General features: G+C 43.5%; 1 protein-coding gene across 18 annotated transcripts in view; it reads right to left on the minus strand.

Moving 5' to 3' along the window:
• Positions 1–20,409, minus strand: part of LOC146367908 (receptor-type tyrosine-protein phosphatase F) — a 163,479-nt gene that overhangs the window by 18,823 nt on the left and 124,247 nt on the right. For 12 of the 18 annotated variants that reach the window (XM_084911452.1, XM_084911448.1, XM_084911457.1 and 9 more), the window contains 6 exons: positions 17,108–17,186; positions 15,795–16,019; positions 9,575–9,729; positions 5,983–6,095; positions 3,461–3,493; positions 1,974–2,071 (listed from right to left, as the gene is read on the minus strand). In XM_084911452.1, the coding sequence (XP_084767578.1) occupies positions 1,974–2,071; positions 3,461–3,493; positions 5,983–6,095; positions 9,575–9,729; positions 15,795–16,019; positions 17,108–17,186 (703 nt within the window). The remainder of the gene's footprint in view (positions 1–1,973; positions 2,072–3,460; positions 3,494–5,982; positions 6,096–9,574; positions 9,730–15,794; positions 16,020–17,107; positions 17,187–20,409) is intronic. The other 6 variants (XM_084911462.1, XM_084911455.1, XM_084911463.1 and 3 more) reach the window with 1 other exon arrangement.

The raw sequence follows: 20,409 nt of genomic DNA on the forward strand, positions 1-20,409 counted from the left end.
CTGATGACAACTAGCAAACAAGTTAGAGGTAGAAGTGGCAGAAGGAGGTGAGAGGCAAATGCCCAAGGTACTCTCAATGACACAGTGGAAATATTTTAAAATAAACATAATGATATTGCTATGACGACGGCGGCATGATATTGCTTCCTGCGATAAAAAGACTGTCAGGGGAGCTGCAGCATGCCTGATTGACAAATTCTGCTCATTACCCAGTGTGCTCATTGCTCAGTGTGATGAGAGGAAGTGGCAAAGCCACTAGATATTCTGAGCCTTGGGGTAAGATGCAACGGGAGCAGCCGGCGAACGTGACTGTGACAAAGCGCCATGAGCTCTGCCACAGCGCCATGGCTGGCACAGAGATGGATGGCCATCTGCCGGGCGATGGAGGGGGTCTTCCCTGGCTTGGAATGACTGGTGCAGGAAGGGAATGGTGCTGGGCTGGTTGCCTGCAGTCATACAAGCCACTTCTCTGGCTTGATTCGTTTACACTAACTCAACAGGCCGGCAGGGTGATGTTGCAGAGAGGCACTGAGCAACACAAGGAAGAACTTAATTGAGAGCAGATTTTTACCAAGGCCTAATTATCTCCCCGGTTAGTTGTTAATTTCACAGCGAGTCAGAAAATGTCCTTTAGAAACATATACTGTACGTTATAAAATGAAAAACTTTGCAGACAAATGTATGCATAATTTGTCCTGCACTGTTAACGGCTACTTCTCAGAGATATTTGATGTTTCAGTGAACAAAATGTCCATTTATCCATTTTTTAACTATTATCTAACTTAGGATCGTGGCTGGTTTGAGTCCATCCCAGCTGTCATTGGATGAAAGGCAGGCTACATCCTGCAGAGGTCGGCGGTCTATCAAAACATTTCTCAGTAAAGCAGGTCCTGTAAACTAGAACCTCCAAAATTCCAACACACATTTTCAGCTCCAACGTGTTGCAGCAAAACACTAACGCTTTCTAAAGAAAGGATTAATCACACAGCTGCTGTGTTAGTTTTAGCTGGGAGTATTCCAAAAAATGAAAACTGAATAAACAAGGCCTCTATCATTCATAAGGCAAAGTACACAAACACTACATTTTCAAGGAAGAATTTTTATAATTGTATTTATCTAGCTTGCTTTGTGGGTCAGCAAGTGTGTTAGAACAGTTATATAAAGCTATCAAATTGATGTCATTTTCCCCGTAATCACTGGACGGGGCTGATAGCCGAACAGCTCAAATAAAATGTTTGCTATAGTTTAGGCTTATGATGTTGCGTGGGAAATGGTTATGAGGTTGGCAAAATTACTCTGCTGTTTCTCTCGGGGTGCAAAATTGCACAGAATAACATCTTGATGTACGGTCAGGAACAAACTGAAAGAGGCGAGAACGTGACCTTCTAAATCGATGTAAAACAATCAGTCCAAATAAAAAAAAAAAAAAAAAAAAAAGACTTGTTGGACCCATTGATGGAATAAAGCTAATTAAAGAAAACACATCAAACAAATCAGCAAATAAATAAAAGATGGCTCTTGTTTTTCTGCATTCAAGGATGCTTCTCCACTTCATCTGGCCTTGCTTAGTACCCAGACGAACAATGTGCCACTTTAAATGCAAATTTGCTTTTGTTTTTGTGAGGAAGAACACTAGACTAGAGATAATCTCTCACCGAGGCTGCCTGTAAAAGAACATTCCTCAGGAAAACATCAACACGCACACAGATTGCTTAAGCAACTTGCCACCTACTAGTTTTGTGAAAAGGCATCTCACAGCATTTAATGTAAGTGTTGCTTTCCTGGTGAGATTGGTAATAGAGTTGTAAAAATGACTGAGGAATGTCCGCGTAAGTAGGCTTCCATAATCTATTAGAATACATGCATATGGGATCAAAGAGAAAAACTTCCCCCCAGATATCATAACAAAGAAACACATTTTCACGCTGGAAGGAGTGAAAATGTCTGATACAGAGTTAGTGCGCTGCTCTTACCTCGTACTCCTGGGAAAAGCGGAGGCCGTCATTGGCCTTGAGTCGCTCTATGTGGTCAGCCAGGTCAGCGACGGGAATGGGGGGGTGCTCCCTCATTCCTGGGAGAGAGGAAAAAATGGGGGGGGGGAGAGAAAAGAGTGAGACCTGGCTGTTTTTGCGTCAAACACGAACACTGACTTGCACAAACACTGGTAGGACCACAGGGTGAGTGAGGCTGCCGGTGGGACCATGGGGTGGCTGTGTAACAGTGAGGAGTGTGCACTTTGTTCAACAATGCATGAGGCGAGGGAGAAAAAAGAGAGAGAGAGAAAGAGAGAGAGAGAGAGTGCACAAGTTGAAACAGGCTTGTGACATTTGGTGACATTTGGTGATATCGTCATGCTAAGTGAGTAGGACAGAGGTGGGGCTGATACGGAGATGCACATGAGTGACTGGGTGAGCATGCTCCTTGAAGGAAGCAGGAGACAGACATCTCTCTGACTCCACAAAGCTCAATTGGTGGCAGAGGTGGGCCCAGAGCAAGAACCCGCAAGTCTCTACAAATCAGTCACACTGTCACTTCCTACTGAGGAAAAAAACTGACTGGTCACCAGCCAAAACTCATTTCTTTGAAAATCCCTTTCCCTACAATAGACTATCTTTCGGCCCAGCCTGGAGCGCTCGGGCTGGATTAATTTCAAACAACCCCCCTGCCGCTCTCTAGATTTCTCATCGCTGGGTTATTGGATGATTTATTGCTAATCTACCGACACAAATTCCCCCTGTGCCTCTGAACTTGGCAGAGCTATGTACTTAAAGGGATTGCTGGGAACTTGGCTCGTGTGTTAAAAGTTAACTGTATGTAATGCATGAAGACACTTTAAAGTTATACACGGAGCATCATTAACCTTACACACAGCCTTGAAGTCACACAGATCAGACGCTTTAAAAATGCAGCTATATTAACATTAGTGCCTTTGGCTGAGCACATCTATAAGGTCATGGGTCATGCTTTCAGATGAGAGACCGCTCCAGCCCTAATAATGCTCTAACGTTAATGGTTAATGGCTAGTAACTATGGCCGCTGTACACGATGAGACCTGGCCAATTACCCAAATTGAATTCTATCACACAGAAGAGCCTATGAACACATTAACATCAGTGTGCATGTGTTTGTGCGTTTTCACCAAGGTTTTTTTTTTCTACAGCCGTGTTGTTGGTTAAATGGAGAGTGAAGCCATAGATAACAAGGCTAATGTAGAGCATGTGTAACTGTCCGCACTGCTCAACTACCCATGAAACCATCTAATCCACTGCTTGTATCATAAAGGTGTTGTGGGAAGTTCACAACCAAAAGAGGACATTGCAGCATCCTTGGAATGCCAGAAGCTATAAGCTTGTAGGCTCATGATGTCTGTCAGGATTGCAATGCGGGAATGGGTTTCGGGAGAGAGGGAAGAAAGACTGCATGTGTGGGAAATACACAGTAGGTGAGAAAGCAGACTAACTTGGAGTGTTGGGGCAGCGATGAGAGCTGGGACCTGTGGAGAGAGGAGAGTGAAGGAGGAAGGAAGAAGAACACTCAATCAATGGAGGTGGCTCAAGACCAGACTAGGGCCAAACAGTATCTGCAAATAACCTTTCAAGCTAGCTGGAGTGTGCAGCAAGTGCTGTTTGCCCTCTTGGGACAAGTAGTGCAGTTTACACTGTTAAACAAAAGTGCATACAAAGCTTGACTTTAAAGTACTCTCCTGTGGCAGGATGTGTAAACTCAGTGCACTGCATCACAGAGTAAAGGCCACTAGATGTTTCAGCTTAAGTGTCAAGAGGAAATGTTGACATCTGGTTGGTGAAAAGTTTACTTGAAGGTAAAGGTTTTGCTAAAATCCCTTTCTGTACGTGAATCATTTGCATGCACAGGTACCCACCCAGTCAATCGGGAAGCCAAGCAACTGTGATGAACAACTTGACAGAGTGGGTAATAATTAGATTTTTTCAGTTAAACTGAGGGCTGGTTTAAATTCCTAATAAGAGTGTTCTTTGCTTCATTAAACATCTTTTTTTTCTTTAATGAAGTTACCACATTCCCAGCTATTAACTAGGTGAGCACAATATAGTTATTATTGATAGATGGCCTGGCCAAACTTAAAATGCAGGTTACGTAAACAAGTGATTTCCCTATTACTTCGGCAAACTGTCTCTAAGTGGTACTTGATGCTATATTTAAAGTGTTAGCAACAAATGATCTTAAGTAAATATTTGCAAATACCATCTGATCCACGTCTGTCAAGGATAAATCAGGTCAGTTACTCAGAGAACCACACAACTGCTGCTGGAGTGCCAAAAAACGCACAGCCGAAAGCCTGTTGAACAAACCAACATGCCGGAGACGTGAGCTGCAATCGGCCGGACCGTTTCGACAACAATCAGTATCAGAGCAGGAATGTTCACCTGCTGGGGGCGAATCAAAGAGAGAAAAGAGCGACAGGACAGAGGAATGGGCCGTTCAATATTCTCTCAGCTCAGGCTTGGAGTCTTCTATGATTTCACAAGCTAGACACAGCCTTGGTAATTTTTGATAATCACCACTCTTGAAGCAAAACAGCGAGGTGGAAAAGGAGAAAAAGAAGGAGATAATGTTGACGTAAAGGGAGAGAGAAAAGGGGGGGGTGTAAGGGGAGAAAAAGAAAGCGATTACCCTGCAGGGGGAAATGGAAGACAAAAGACGAAAGAGGTGGAGTGGGAGGATGGGAGAACAGGGCTCTTTCAGAGCGACAGCACTGCTTAATTCCTCTGCAGGGGTTCAAAGGGGCTCTGTGTGTGCGTGCGAGGGAGTGTATGGCAAATGGGATCTTTAATAACCCGTGAGAAGAGATACACACGCGCTCACACAATCACACACACACACACAGGAAAAAACACACAGAAACGTGCGCGTGCACTGAGGTTGACATTTTGTCTCAGCTCCATTGTTCCCTCCGCCTGGCTCACCTTGACATCAGAGGCAGCAGGACTCATTATCAGCTGGGGGGAATGAAAGGAGCTCATGGAGGAAGGAGGAGCAAGAGACCAGAGGAGGAGGAGGAAGAAGATCAGGGGGAAAAGGAAGAAGGAGGATGCCGAGGCGGGCACCCTTACACGACGCACACACAGACTTCAGCAGCATGTGCGCCTGGAATTTGAATTCACTCAGCCTGACTTCACTGATACCGTCAGCTGGGTATGACGCGATCATAGTTTGTTGATTTCTGCCTGCTGCCCTTTTTTTTTTAAAGAACTGGTGAAATTTTCTTCCTGACAACAAATCAAATAAGCCGTACGTGTGAATGTCATAAAGTAACACATGCTACAAAACACTAATAAACAAGAGATCCATCAAAGGAATGAGTTAGGAAGGCATTCACTGCAGAGCAAGATTGCTTCAGGGAAGGCTGTGCAGATTCGAGTTGGGGAAAAAAAAAAGCAATATCTACTATTTTTCAAAAAATCTTGAAAATAAAAGACATTAAAGAATACTATTAAAGATATGAGTGACCTTTATATATTCTTTCAGCACTGAAGATAAAATCTGTTTTTGAGTTACCGACTGATGAATTTTAGGAGCGCTTTCATTTTGGAAATGACGCTCTTTCAAATCCCTAGTCAAAAAGCAGAATATCCTTTTTTCTTCATTTTGATATTAAAAAGCTGAATTCTTTTCCTGCAAAGCACTGATTAAAAAATAAAACACACATGTACAAGTTTCTAGGTTTACCCTTAAACAGACCCATGAGAAGAAGTTGAGGTTGATGCCTTTTTCACGTCTTATCGATGTTACCTCGACTTGTAAACATCAACCCTCAAGCTTTAAATTACAAAGAGAGCTTCCAATGCTTTATTAAAGCAGAACTCTGTAAGCTTGCAACTGTCTTAATAACACGGATAACTGTGTCACTACTGTCTTAAACCAGAAAGTTCAGAAAGTTCAGAGCGGAAAGCAGAGAAAAGTTTACATGAACTCTTTGTTGTTCCTTGTGTAGCTGTTTGTTACCTGGGGTCTGGTAGTTGAGTCTTCTCATCTCTACAGGGTCGGAAGAGTTGCCCAGCAGGGAGTCTTTCACCCCACCCGAGTGCTCGTCTTTAGGTAAGGGTGATGCACGCTTCCTGTGGTGGTAGAAGCAGACAGTAAGGGCATTTCAAGCTGAGCTCTAAGCTCAAAGTTAGCCGTACGCTGAATAAAAGCATACAGGATGTACGCAGAAAGATTCAAAATTACATCAGTGATTCCTCTATTTAGAACAAAAACAAACAAAAAATGCACACATTTTCATGCTGTTTCACACTTGATGAGGTTAATGACATAGTTGATGGTTTTCAAAGCTACTTTTGAGGACCGCCAATTCAAGAGATAGTAGGCATCATCCTCATTAGTTTGAAAAACTGGAGTTTAATGTGTTTGAAGAAACACCGTAATTTTCCTGGAGTGGGCTAGGTTTGGCTTGTTTGCGGCTGGATAGGTGACAGCTGCAGTGTGGGAATGTGTACATGACTGCCTGCTTGTGTGTAGTAAAGACAGAAATGTGTGCTTTCCGCTGCTGTTTGTGTGCGCGAGTGCTAACAACACATTGTGTTTACTGGCTTCCAGATTGAGAGGAAAACAGGCGGAAGCTGTAATTAGCTCATCAGCTGGGTGGCACAACACAGGGTAATTAGACCAGTTCTGCAGCACCTGTGCTGCTGGGCCCGGCCTAGCTGAGTCTAGCATAGCACAGAACAGAGCAGCACAGCTCGGACTGGCTCAGCTCAGTCGACCGTGAAAAGGAAAAGAAAGCATGTTTTCAGACAGCCGGCATCTGTTGACATACACACACAAACAGGCACACAGATGTACGCTTTCCCATCTTTCCAACTTTTACAAGTACAAACACACAGAGACACTCATACAGATACAGCTGCACACTCACAAGCCTTCTGACTGCAAATGGAAATGGGCGGAAGGAAGCATCAGGGTGCCCTGTGGAAATTTCACATCTCATTGCACTCCATTTGCAAGTGGCGAGCGTGGGTTTTAGGAAAGAGCAGGGCCTTCTGTTGAAGCCCAGCGTGGTGAGAATACACAAAGCTGCTGGTGCACACACAGCCTTAACCCAGTCCACCTCAGCCACTGGGGCTGGGGGCCTCTCTGCCACCTGTTATCTTATGCTGCAGAGGCTTAAGTTAATGCTAGCTGCATGACGGTTAATCTATGACAAGCATCACTTCCTCTCCAGCCGAGAGCTGAGCCAGACCGTATCTGGTTTTCCCAGAGTTTGCTCTTAGGCTCGGCTAGACTGAGGGAGGGGATGAGAGAGATCTGTCCTCTGCACACCTCATCCATACCTCTGACCCACTCAGATGCCAATCAGAGCTACATAACACTTTAGTGCTGTCCTAAAGTAAACGTGGCTCATCTTGGGCTCAAAGTGACGGTTAAAATGTGAGAATGTAAAGTAGACGCACATGCACACTGTGAGAACATGAGTGTGTTTGCAGTACAGGGTGTGCTTAATGAGGCTAGAACAGGCCCCTTTGTTGCGACTCCTGCCAAGGGGAAGCAGGAAAAGAAGGAGGGGAAAAAGGCTAAAAGTAGAGGAATGGGTCTCAGTGGAAAATGTCAGCTTAAAAGATGGGAACATTTCTTTTTCAGCAGTTTCTCTGTCTGGCATTTACTTCACAATGGCCCATTCAGCAGCAGGTGATGCCTTGGCATATTCAGATGGGGCCAGTCTTGAAGGGGCACGTTGACACTGGCTGGATAATGAAACGCAGCACGGAGACAAACCACAGCAGACAGAACGATCTGTGGGAGGAACACTGGGACTAGATGTGAAACATGCACCGGTACATGGACATGACCCTGGAGCTCCTCTGACCTCAGTTACCCAGGGCTGCAGAGTCTGCTCTTTCTCATGTATTGTACAATTTCTTAAAGTCGAACACATCAGACACAAAGATGATTCCTGAGATTCCTTTGAGATGATGCTTTTGGTGTGCAATGTCAATTAGAGATGAGAGACAGCTAACTCTGCAACCCCATAGAGATGATTAATACCACCAATTTCACAACACGGATGAAAACGACTTGGGCAGTGGGAGATGAAATTGTGATGGATGTTTCAGGGAAAGTACCCACCTTTCCTGTTTGCTGCATTCACAAAGGCAAGAAAGAAGTCGGGGTGTTAATGTGTAATAGTTATGCAGAAGTATTTTTTAACACATAACTTGATCTAACTGGACTGTTTTCTAAAGACTAAAAAAAAGCCAAATATTGAAAGCAAATGATTTTAAAAAAGTTATCGTAAAAAAATCTCTCGAGCCTTTTGAGAATAATCATGGCTTTGTTTGCTGCTAGTGTTGGTCTTGGCGACTCTGCAGGTAGCAATAACAACCAGAGCTACAGTGTGATTATTCCTTTGCACATTTACTGCCAGTCCGCAGTGAAAAGGGCACGCAGCCACCTCCCCACAGTCCCTCCTGTCAATCTGTGTCTACATGAAGAAAGGGCTTCCAGACAGAGGACGTGCTACTCAGCAGTGAGCTGTCTCAAGGCCTATTATTAACCAGCCCCTTTCTAAGTCTGCCGGAGACAGCAGCCACATAGCAAGGCTGCAAGGCTGAGGATGGCAGGTGAGGCACGTATGATGTAAAATTAAGATCTTGTAATGGATCCATCAGGACAAGATAGTAGGTAGGACTTAATCATGAAGAAGTGAAGTGAGGGGAAAGAGTCCTGCAGCCAGTGCAATATTCTTTAAAATTAATGATGTACAAATAACTGTGCATTACTACGATGCCTGAAGAAAGGCTGGTTTTATAGAGCTGCATGAGTTACTTTTTGGTTATTTGGAAAAAAAGGTTAATTGTTAATTATAGCTCCATTATTTTTGTTATTGAAAATCTATAATTGAAAGTCATGTCTGACAGCACAAAAGTCAAATGTGTTCAAAGTGCAAATATTCATTAGAATATAGCTGGAACTCTTCACAGCTTATAAGCAGAACTGAGCAAATGTTTGGCATTTTTGTTTAATAAATCACTTAAAATCATTAATTCTAATCGACTAGTCGTTTTAACATTAGCCATTAAACTTTCTCCAAAGCACCTCGTTGGTCTGTACATAGTCATGGTGTGCTGCACAGAGGCACCCGAAGTGCTTTAAAGAGATATTGACTAAGCGTTTACTTGAGCCCTCTGTTGCAGCCTTCTGTTTCTTATTTCAAATGACCAATGGTGTTGGCAAAAACACATTCCTCACTCCTAACTAAGAGATTTTGACAGCCAAGCTGTGCTTTTTATTAGGGAGGCAATGTCAGTTGCCATTTCTGCTGAGACTTCACATAGTACTGCTGAAAATAGCCAGCTGGGCCAAAATATTTTGTATAAAAAAAAAACAAATCAATGTGTCTTTGGCTCTCCTCTCATTACCGTGTATATTATGCAAAGGAAAGTGGATGTTATAGTTTGGTGTGCGAGGAGCCTGGTGCAAGTGGCAGGAAGAAGCACGTCTCATTACCATTCCTGATGCAACCATAAGAAACCTACAATCACAAGTGTCACCGCATTTCAACCTCAACCAACTAATAATCAGAAGCACGGCTTCTTACTTCTTAAAGATGAGGATGGCGATGACGATGCTGATAATGAGCAGCACAGCCAGCACTGGGCCCATGACCCACAGCATTTCAGACTGCTCCATCCCTTGAGCCATACTTGAAGTGACCTCGATTGGATCAGAGTAGGGACTAGCTGAATATGTCATCTGTAACGAAACAGAAAAGAGTACAGGTACATCAGAGAGGCACTTCAGACTTTTTAGTATGTATGCAAGGTCTCCCTTCTTATTTAAGTGTAATCTGGATTCCCTAGGGTGTTTAAAACTGCCTAAAGTTAAAAAAAGAAGCTCAAACATCAAAGGAAAAGGCACTGGACTCGGGGGAGAACGAGCATACTAGCATGTTGCTAACATGAATTTAAAATTCTACACAGGGTTCAACTGTAGATCAACCACTTATATACTTAAAGGACAATTAAAAAAAGATACTGACACTTTGAATATGTAGCACTTTCTGTGGCTGAAGTAACAAAACTGGAAACAAAGTTTTCTGCATAAGAGATAAACAAAATATCTCACTCGGATAGTCAAGTTGTGTCAACTTAGTAATAGATGACAGTCCAGTGATGAAGCAGAGCAGGCCACGGAGCTATCGACCAAACTCAAATCAAGTTTATATATTTCTGTTAGAAAAAACTAAGACGGCTGATGACAGAGCGACTGTGACACCAGAGTGAGGGAGGTAGAGATGGAGAGGCAGGGATAAGTGTGCATGTCCCTTGGTCGCTGAGATAAATGGGGGCACAAGAGAGGACTCATCTCTTCTTCATTAGTGTTCACACCGTGACGGAAGAGGAGGAGGTGACGACGAGGGTGCATTTCCACCTTGGTTGTAAATGAGACATCTTTCTACTCCACGTCTCTGAATGATGGGGGAAAGGGAGGTGGGGAGGTATGCATCGGTGTGTATGTATCTGAGGAGGGGGTACCCGAGGGGATGCAGTATGGTGCATGGTAAAAAAAGAGGTTTGAAGAAGAAGGAATCCAACTGCGAGAGAGCAAGCTGACAGATGAGAAAAAGGGAGGCGTGAGGCATCTGTCATTAGAACTCAGCGTGACACTTATTGAATGACGATAGGAGATGCAGGTTGGGATAGGGAGTACAGAGTGTGGAAGGATATGGGTGACAGATCGCAGACCTCTGAGGGAATTGGGCTCCCAGCATGCAGTGGGAATGGTGGGGCAGCAGGCAGCAGTAATCCGGATCATTAGCTGCACAGCAGCCTGCTCTTCAGTGCACAGGCAGATATTAATTGGAAAGATAAGCTGCGATGAGCTCAAAGAGTCCTGCGCTCTGTCATATAGTTCTGTTATCATTCATGCTCTTGGACAACTGCCATGAAAACTTACACTTTGGGTGTGTGTGATACGGCACGTCTCAGTGGTGTACGTGCAAACCACCATGCTCTCATAGTGGGCCCGGAAACATGATAACTCAAGCAGGAAAGTGAAAAAATTCACATTTTCGTGACAGCAATAGTTTACAGCAGCAATGTTTCACATTTGTCTCTGTCTCTCTCTCACACACACGCACACATACAGACACACAGCAGGGACATGAGACCAGCTTTCTACCATTCTGAGCGCCTTTGGGAGGAACCTATTATCCAAGAACAAAGAAAAACGCTGCTGATGTGACGACACCACAAGGCTTCCTGTTCTTTTGGGAAGGCCCGAAAAAGGCTGTAGGATATGGCCCTGCAGGGAATCCTGGGAAAAACTTTTTTTTTAATGAGGTAACAAATAACTGCAGCTGTGCTTTCAGAGAAGGATAAGAGAGGAAGAGCAAGAGCAGAGGAGAGGGCTGAACAAAAAGAGAGGGCTTTTTGTCTGGTGGTCACGGTGAAGTAGTGGGATCATCCATTTGAACGGCCCTAATATCTGATAAAAGCTCAGTCACGCAGCTCCTAATGCTTCTGCCCTCGCACAGCGGTATCACAATGGAGCAATGGTGCAGTGAAGGAATGTGCGAATCTGAGAGTGAGTCAGAGACAGTGAAAGTGCATCCCTTACAACCCTGGATCAGTGCGCGTCTCTCTGTAAAGTATGGGCATGCCGTGTGTTTGGATATGCGCGACGTACACACGGAGTGAATAACATTGATCATATTGTTACACTGCTGGGAAACACTGGAGCCTTGACGTTTATATGGATGGTATTTTGACATGTATCACCCACCTAAATGTTGAAACAGAACAAGGCCAAAGAGTTCACCATGTTTATTTAAATTGCATAATTTTTCTTTTTGTCCACAGAGATGTAGCAGGATCTACAGACGTGGGTAAAAACACAGAGAGATGAAGCTAAACACATTTTGCAGTGCAATCGCATTTAGAAAGTGAATTAGATGCTGAAAACAGATTTGATAAAATTCTATTAAATGCCATCCCCACTAGAGAAGAGAGAAAATGACAAGTAGAAGAGAATGAACAATAAAAGAAATACTGTAGATAAAGATATATACAACTGTAAGAATTATCAGTGATGTATTTGGTTGCGTATGTGTGTGCGACTGTGTGCAAGAACTGCAAACAAAAGCGTGTATGTTTTTGTGTGAGCACACCTGGAACATCAGTTTTTCTGAGCCTTTTCACAAACTTCTCTAAGCCTGCACAAGTGAAGGTATTTGTTTTGGTCGCAGCCACTAGCGAAGTGTGTGTGTGTGTGTGTGTGTGTGTGTGTGTGAGAGAGAGAGAGAGACTATATTTGTCTGAGACAAAGTAAGAGAACAAGGGAGAGAGAGAGAGAGGGAGATAGTGGGTGATGTGAGATGGCAGAGAGAGGAGACAGAGGAAAAGGTGTTGTGGTAGTAGCAGTGTATCGAGTCTGCTATCTGGCCCGTGAGCTACACAGCTTCCCCAGTCAGCCACTACTCCTCCATCCCCTGAGCACAGAATCCGCTATGCACAGCGCAGGCAAATTTGTTTCAACTCGCCGTTGACCCCGCAAGCTCCTCAACTCTCCAAAAGTGGCTTAAATAAGCTGCGGGGTGCGCGCCAAACAAAAAACACAAACGCGCAAAGACGCCTATTATGAATCCGCCGCTCTCTCTGCCTCCCCGGGGAGGCTGAAAAGCCCACACGCTTGTCATCACTGCATGACATAGGGGAGGAGAAATGAAGGCACAAAAACTTGAGAGGGAAAGACGATAGTATGTATGAATATGCCTTTATCCATGAAGAACAGAAGTGTGGCTGCTGGTCTCGTCTACTTCGTACGATGACCTCCCTATTTCATCGGTTACTTTCTTATCCATGCAACCATTCAGCACCAGAAACTACACGTATTACTCCTTTCTAACTGTCTGAATACCAAGCACTCAGATATCTGGAGGCATTGCTACAGGGGAATACCTCCAGGAGTGGATGGGACACAGTGCATTTGAATAGTGACTTTGCCTTTATTTAAACTCCACTCGGTGACAAGCTGGACATGAATATGCTCGTGTTCCCATCTTGTTTTCCTGTCGTAATTCTCTTTTTAATATTATCTGTCAAAGCCTTTTAAATTATGAAAAAACAACCCCCTCCTCCATGCTGAGGGGATTGTGAGTTCATAGCACCGGCAGATTTAGTGCTACAATATCAATTCTTTTTGGGAACGCAGGAAATGCTTGGGTAGCATTGCAAATAGCAAAACACCCCATTATGATTTTTTTTTCTCTCTCCCAGAACATCTAATTTCCCTCAAAATAAAAGCGCACATTAAATACGAGCTCCTCCTCAAACATTAGTTCACTTCCTCTCATCTGGGCTTCACAGGCTGGACAGGACGCGAGACACAATTTCTGCTACCCTCTTTTCCTCTATCAAACGCCACCCCTACTCTGTCTCACATCACACAATATTTCATGCCTCCTCCCTCCCTCACTCTCTTCTCGCATTAAATGATACTGTTTATACACACCCAGCATCTATCATCCAATTTCACACCTCCCCCGGCTTGTTTATCCGCCTTGGGTGCTGGGGAGACATGAAGGCACCCTCTCTTCTTCTGCCCCTTTCTCTTCCTCGCTCTCTTCCCCCTTTGCCTTCCTTCTCTTCTTCCCTCCAACCACTGCTGGCTGCTTGTGGCCGTTGATATACGAGGGCTTATTAAACCCTGGCGGTCTTGTTTGATCTACACTGGGGGAGTTTGGGTGGTTGCGAGAAAGTGCGGTAAAGACACAAGTCATTTATTCCACTACTTGTTGTCTTATTCTCCTGGGTCTGGTGAAGATCCTGCTCGAGGCAGCTTCTACTAACTGCTCGATCCTCCTGCATGCTTTACCTTCTGTACCCGTGTGTTTAGTAATAAACGCTCGAAAGCGGCGCGTTGGGGGTGACAAAAACAAACACTGCTGTGTTTCCCAAGGAGTGCAGTTAGGGGATTTGTGCAGAAATCAATGACTGCAGTAGCCACCTCACCATTCAGTATGCTTAAAAGCACACGCGAAGCCAGGATAGGAGAAATGAGAAAATCAAGGTGTTTACATGCTCTATAATAATCCTGTTAGTGTAGATATTGTGCTTATTATATGGAGCAGGTCAGCTATTTGGATTTTTTAATCCCTTATTGTATTTTTGAACCATGGATGGCATATTTTAAGTGAATTTGTGAGCTGTAGCCTGAAGTGGGGTTTTTTTTTCCTGTCAGAGCATTTTGACAGTTCAGTTAGGGGACATGATATGTAGAAAAAACTGACTGCTTTCACGATCTGTATGCACACCTCTGTGAATGTTTTCACAAAAGCACCAACGTTCTGAAATGGTTGTCAGCTTATTTTGATTTAGCTTCAAAATGTGAGTTTTAGCCATCCACACTCAAATACTCATTTTAGGGCCAAGAATGCACTGCCACGTCTAATGATCTCTCCTTTAATCTTTGTCATGGCAGCACTTTCTCTGTCTAAAGTCTTTGTCATGTGGTGCCGTAAAATGTTTTTTTTAGAAAACCATTTGTGTTTATACATCAGAAGTACACCGCAGCTTTAATCTGCTATCCTAATTCAGGAAATTAAGTGTCCTATTTACATACATTTTAGGAAATGAGTTTGCTGCAGAAAGCTGAAGTGAAGGTAAACACACTGGCTGACTCACAGAGTGAGTGAATCTGATTGATCCAAGTGATTAAGTTTAAAAGCAGGTGGGTACGACGCAGTTTAAGGAGGGGAAGTGCACAGAAAGAGAAATCTTGAGCGCTGCTGATCCAGCTTGGTGTATCTTGCAGGTACGGTGAGAGTGTTGTGCAGTGATGGGATTTAAGCATCTGCTTTGAAGTAAAGTATACCGTGGTTGCCCGCTATAGCCTCCCCTGCATGTCCCTCCTCTTTCCTGAGTGAAAGAGTAGGGGATTACTGGAGTAGGGTGGTGGTGGGGGGCTTTAGGGACATGTAAAGCAGCATTTCAAGGGAATCAGGCCTGCTTTACAGACTCCCGAGACCCTGAGACCAGGCCCTCATCTCCCTCTTAACTTCAGCTGCTCTAATCAATCTCCTCTGCTCTCTTCATGGTAGAGAAATGTGGAGAGGGCGAGAGAAGCAGAGAGAGGGGTAAAGGAAAAAAGCTCAGAGGAGGGAGTGAAGAGAAAGAAATAGGTGAAAAGTCTGGGATTGGGTTTCGGACTTGGAGCGTTCGCTCTCTTCCATTTAAAAAATAAAAATAAAAAAAATCACTCAGGGCACAGCTACTGAATATGCATGTCCCGGGTAGCGGTGAAGCTCCGAGCAATCACAGTTGCTCATTCTTTCTGCTGTGAAGTTTACTCCAGACCGTCCCACGGAGAACTGGGCCTCCATGTTGGAGCTGTTTGATGAGTGCATTGGGGCCCGGCTCAGAAAGCCGAGAGTCTAGTATTAGCATTGTAAAGAGATGTGCGCAGGGCCCTGCTGCTGCCGAAATGGCAAAACTGGATCTCTGATGTCATTGTTAAGTGATAAGGGAGTTATCCGGACAAGCTACAATGACTTTTAGAGGCAGCAGTATTAAAGGATAATTGGCAATAAAAACAAAAACAATTAGACTTCCCACTGCTATTTTGGAAACGCTTTGAGGAGCAGAGTGATTAGAGTTTGAGGATTGGTGATAAACTTAAATAATCTGTCCGAGAAAAGAAAAATTAACATGCACCAAAATACAGAAAAGCTTCAGTGTTTAAAAAACAAACGCAAGTTCTTTACTAAAAAGCAAAATAAAGAAGCAACTTATGCCGTCAAGGCTGGATGTTTTACTTACATACTGAGCAGTGCTGTCAGTCCCTTCAGATTGAAGTTCAGCCAAGACAAAGCAGAGATACTGCTGTGAGCTCGTCAGGGGCTTGTTGAAGAATTCGTCGTACCTTTTCTCATCACCCAGCATAAAGGTGGTTGGAAGTGACGCAAGCTTGGCAGCAATGTAAGGCTTGGTAGAATCCAAGTGACGTCGGTGTCTTAGGACAGAACTTCTACTTGATTTGAGCAGCTGGGGTAGAAAAAGAGAGATTTCTCAATAATAAACAACTTTGGCTCTTTGGTCAAAAATCTCTCTTCCATATACACAACGGCATCCAACTTCTCTAAATTTCATCAACTTCTCCTAAAGTCTAAAAAAAGCTTTTGCACTGACACTAGACATCCAGGTTTGGTTGTTAGCATGCCTCCAAATAAGAGATAATGATTCCGCACAGCTAAAATGGCCTTTGCACAGCGATATAACTGCAAACAATGCAGCCAATCTACGAAGTGAGCAATTAGCGCTTGCTCTAGCACACAAACTCAGCATGACTGCCAGCCCGGTTAATAAATGAGCAGGCGCATACAGCACTGCGGCATTGTGTTTTCAGCAGCATTTTGTTTTCTGTCAGTGATGTCTCATGCACTGCTCCAGATGTAGCTTTATTAAATCATTATGTCGGAGGGAGGAGACAATGGCCTGCTCGGTGTTTAATGACTCAGGGAGTCCCATCTCTCTCCCTCTCAGTCTCTTCTGTTATTTCTACAGGGAGCTTGAACAATAGCGATTCAGACCAACGAGCCTCGCAGTTTACTTAAAAATTATGCTATTAATATTTAGGCATGTCATTTAGCTTAAATTCCCTCATGGACAAGGAAGACCTTTATTCAATGGAATAATAAGGCAGTCATAAATCTTTGTCCTCATTTGAATAACTCATGTAAAACTTTGTCTACAGGCGGCAAAGCCTGACTATAAACAATTTAAAGAAGAATATAGAGGTAGAGCAGTAATTCTTTTGACTACAATTGTGAAAATGACCACACAGTTTGACTGCCTAACATCTACAACAATACAAATAATTAAACAAAGACCAAACTATTTTATGTGCACACAAATTGCTATATTCAACAAATGGGGGGTGTCTGCAGACCTGGCATTCACGCAGGACACTCCCCACCTAGCCGAGTGAGTCATTGTTTAAAATCTCCTTCTGGCGCCCAGGAGGGTAAAGCTAATTAGTTTCCACTCGTGACTTTCTACCCAGTTGGACCAGAGAGTGCTATTTGGGACCCTGACCTGGCACATTAGCCAATCAGACATGGGCTGGCACTCACCTCATCCATGTCCATCTCGTCTGGATTCTTCCACTTGCGTGTCACCGGGGACATGGGCACCACAACGATGTAGTACCACCTGCCATGAAAAATAAAGCTTGTGTTAAGAAAGACCGGCCGATGCACGTACACGCTGAGAACAAAGTGGGCCAAGTGCATTAATAGCACAGTCAAAACAAGGAGGCGTACTTTGACGGTGATCCTTGTTGGGCTCAATTCAAAATTTAAGTAAAACACGTGGTTCCAACCAAGGTCGAACACCAGCAGATTGGCAATGCATTCGCCAATTAATTGCTAATCACTAAGAACATCTGCCATGTAGACTGGAACAAACACAATCCCAGTGAGGGGAGCCTTCAGCTAGCATAGATCCCCATAGGATTCCTTAGGTTAATAGAAGCAGCTATGTGACTACCCGTGTGTGTTCTCCTGCTTTCATTAAGAAGACCAAAATAGAAGGAAAAGAAAGACATTAGTAAGACATTTAAGACTTTAGAGTCAAGCTAAGAGGCTAGGTGATGAATAAAGGAGAATGCTTTGGAGAATGCATTAGGTTATATATGTTTTGTCTCTGCCCCGACTCTGTCTCAGGTACAAGTTTCCCTCCCGATGCAGCATTTGACTACTTGTAAAATCAGGTGCTGCTGACAGCAAAAACAGCTGCTTCTCTCCAGACCTCAGCTCTGTGATTCAACAGTCACTCAAGTCTAGTAGTGGGAGAAGAGACGTATAACAAGACTCCTCATCCCCTCCCTCTTACCTACACATACACACCCCCTCAACCCTCAAAGTAGATTTTATCAAAGTAGATGTCTTTCTGAAAGCGCTGTAACTAAGTTTAAGAATATAATCCACCCACTGTTATCATCTTCAATGCCCTGTACCAACACAGAGCAGAGCAGCTATCTGAACGCTACCCCAACAGAGGTCGATTATCTTGTTAATAATTTCACCTCCTCACTACGTACGACTCTGGATACTGTAGCTCCAGTGAAAACTAAGGTCTCTAATCAGAAGTACCTGACTCCGTGGTATAATTCTCAAACACGTACCCTAAAGCAGATGACTCGTAATCTGGAGAGGAAATGGCGTGTCACAAATTTAGAGGATCATCATTTAGCCTGGAGAAATAGTTTGCTGCTTTATAAGAAAGCCCTCCGCAAAGCCAGAACATCTTACTATTCATCACTGATTGAAGAAAATAAGAACAACCCCAGGTTTCTCTTCAGCACTGTAGCCAGGCTGACAAACAGTCAGAGCTCTGTTGAGCCAACCATCCCTTTAACGTTAACTAGTAATGACTTCATGAACTTCTTCACAAATAAAATTTTTATCATTAGAGAAAAAATTACCAGTAATCATCCCACAGATGTAATATTATCTACAGCTACTCTTAGTACCAGTGATGTTAAGTTAGACTCTTTTTCTCCAATTTATCTTTCTGAGTTAACTTCAATAATTACTTCCTCCAAACCATCAACGTGTCTTTTAGACCCCATTCCTACAAAACTGCTCAAAGAAGTCCTGCCATTGATTAATTCTTCGATCTTAAATATGATCAACCTATCTCTAATAATCGGCTATGTACCACAGGCCTTCAAGCTGGCTGTAGTTAAACCTTTACTCAAAAAGCCATCTCTAGACTCAGCAGTCTTAGCTAATTATAGGCCAATCTCCAACCTTCCTTTCATATCAAAAATCCTTGAAAGAGTAGTTGTCAAACAGCTAACAGATCATCTGCAGAGGAATGGTTTATTTGAAGAGTTTCAGTCAGGTTTCAGAGCTCATCACAGCACAGAAACAGCTTTAGTGAAGGTTACAAATGATCTTCTTATGGCCTCTGACAGTGGACTCATCTCTGTGCTTGTCCTGCTAGACCTCAGTGCAGCGTTCGATACTGTCGACCATAATATCCTATTAGAGCGATTAGAACATGCTGTAGGTATTACAGGTACTGCACTGCAGTGGTTTGTATCATATCTATCTAATAGACTCCAATTTGTGCATGTAAATGGAGAGTCCTCTTCACACACTGAGGTTAATTATGGAGTTCCACAGGGTTCAGTGCTAGGACCAATTCTGTTTACATTATACATGCTTCCCTTAGGCAGCATCATTAGAAGACATAGCATACATTTTCACTGCTATGCAGATGACACCCAGCTCTATCTGTCCATGAAGCCAGATAACACACACCAATTAGTTAAACTGCAGGAATGTCTTAAAGACATAAAGACCTGGATGGCCGCTAACTTTCTGCTTCTTAATTCAGATAAAACTGAGGTTATTGTACTCGGCCCTGAAAATCTTAGAAATATGGTATCTAACCAGATTCATACTCTGGATGGCATTACCTTGGCCTCCAGTAACGCTGTGAGGAACCTTGGAGTCATTTTTGACCAGGACATGTCCTTCAATGCACATATTAAACAAATATGTAAGACTGCTTTCTTCCATTTGCGCAACATCTCTAAAATTAGAAATATCCTGTCTCAGAGTGACGCTGAAAAACTAGTTCATGCATTTATTACTTCCAGGCTGGACTACTGTAATTCATTATTATCAGGATGTCCAAAAAACTCACTGAAAAGCCTTCAGCTAATCCAAAATGCTGCAGCAAGAGTACTGACAGGGACTAGAAAGAGAGAGCATATTTCTCCTGTTTTGGCTTCCCTTCATTGGCTTCCTGTTAAGTCCAGAATTGAATTCAAAATCCTGCTCCTCACATACAAGGTCTTAAATAATCAGGCCCCATCTTATCTTAATGACCTTGTAGTACCATATCACCCTATTAGAGCACTTCGCTCTCGCTCTGCAGGCCTACTTGTTGTTCCTAGAGTATTTAAAAGTAGAATGGGAGGCAGAGCCTTTAGTTTTCAGGCCCCTCTTCTGTGGAACCAGCTTCCAGTTTGGATTCGGGAGACAGAAACTATCTCTACTTTTAAGATTAGGCTTAAAACTTTCCTTTTTGCTAAAGCATATAGTTAGGGCTGGACCAGGTGACCCTGAATCCTCCCTTAGTTATGCTGCAATAGACGTAGGCTGCCGGGGGATTCCCATGATGCATTGAGTTTTTCCTTTCCAGTCACCTTTCTCACTCACTATGTATTAAGCCTGGTTCTGCCGGAGGTTTCTTCCTGTTAAAAGGGAGTTTTTCCTTCCCACTGTCGCCAAAGTGCTTGCTCATAGGGGGTCATATGATTGTTGGGTTTTTCTCTGTATCTATGAAGCGCCTTGAGGCGACTTTTGTTGTGATTTGGCGCTATATAAATAAAATTGAATTGAATTGAATTGAACCCTCC

The sequence above is a fragment of the Perissodus microlepis genome, chromosome 18, assembly GCF_051167445.1.
Source record: "Perissodus microlepis isolate ML-2025 ecotype Zambia chromosome 18, ASM5116744v1, whole genome shotgun sequence".
Classification (NCBI taxonomy): Eukaryota; Metazoa; Chordata; class Actinopteri; order Cichliformes; family Cichlidae; genus Perissodus; species Perissodus microlepis.